The following is a 341-nucleotide window of genomic DNA, read 5'->3' as shown; positions in this document are numbered from 1 at the left end:
GTATTTACACGGCACCGTTTGTTCGAAAAATGGCTCACCAGGGCGCGATTCTGTTTTTACAGGACTCACAGCCAGTGGGAGCAGTAATGCTGATAAAGTACGACGTGGAACAAACGCCGGAGCTTAGGTTACACAGTTTCGCGATCAAGAAGCAAGGTGCACCGACACTTCGACTTGCGGCAGATACCGAGGAAGCGGCCACTCGATGGATGACAGTTATCAAGGAAGCCATCGAGAGAAACAACCAGGTAAATATCGCGAGAAACATAGCCACCTTTTGTTTTCAGAACAGGTTCGAAGTAGACTTTAGCGGATTCACTCGCGATCAGTGGCTGATTCAA

At 48.7% G+C, this 341-nt stretch overlaps 1 protein-coding gene across 1 annotated transcript in view; it reads left to right on the top strand.

The window, feature by feature from the left end:
• LOC108577159 (beta-1-syntrophin) overlaps positions 1-341 on the top strand; it is a 17,728-nt gene that overhangs the window by 13,045 nt on the left and 4,342 nt on the right. The window contains exon 3 of the mRNA XM_017940268.1: positions 63-248. Within this exon, the coding sequence (XP_017795757.1) occupies positions 63-248 (186 nt within the window). The remainder of the gene's footprint in view (positions 1-62; positions 249-341) is intronic.

This window comes from Habropoda laboriosa, unplaced genomic scaffold (genome assembly GCF_001263275.1).
Source record: "Habropoda laboriosa isolate 0110345459 unplaced genomic scaffold, ASM126327v1 scaffold523, whole genome shotgun sequence".
Lineage (NCBI taxonomy): Eukaryota > Metazoa > Arthropoda > Insecta > Hymenoptera > Apidae > Habropoda > Habropoda laboriosa.
The sequence above is the reverse complement of the archived record's forward strand: the minus strand, read 5'-3'. Positions and strand labels throughout refer to the sequence as shown.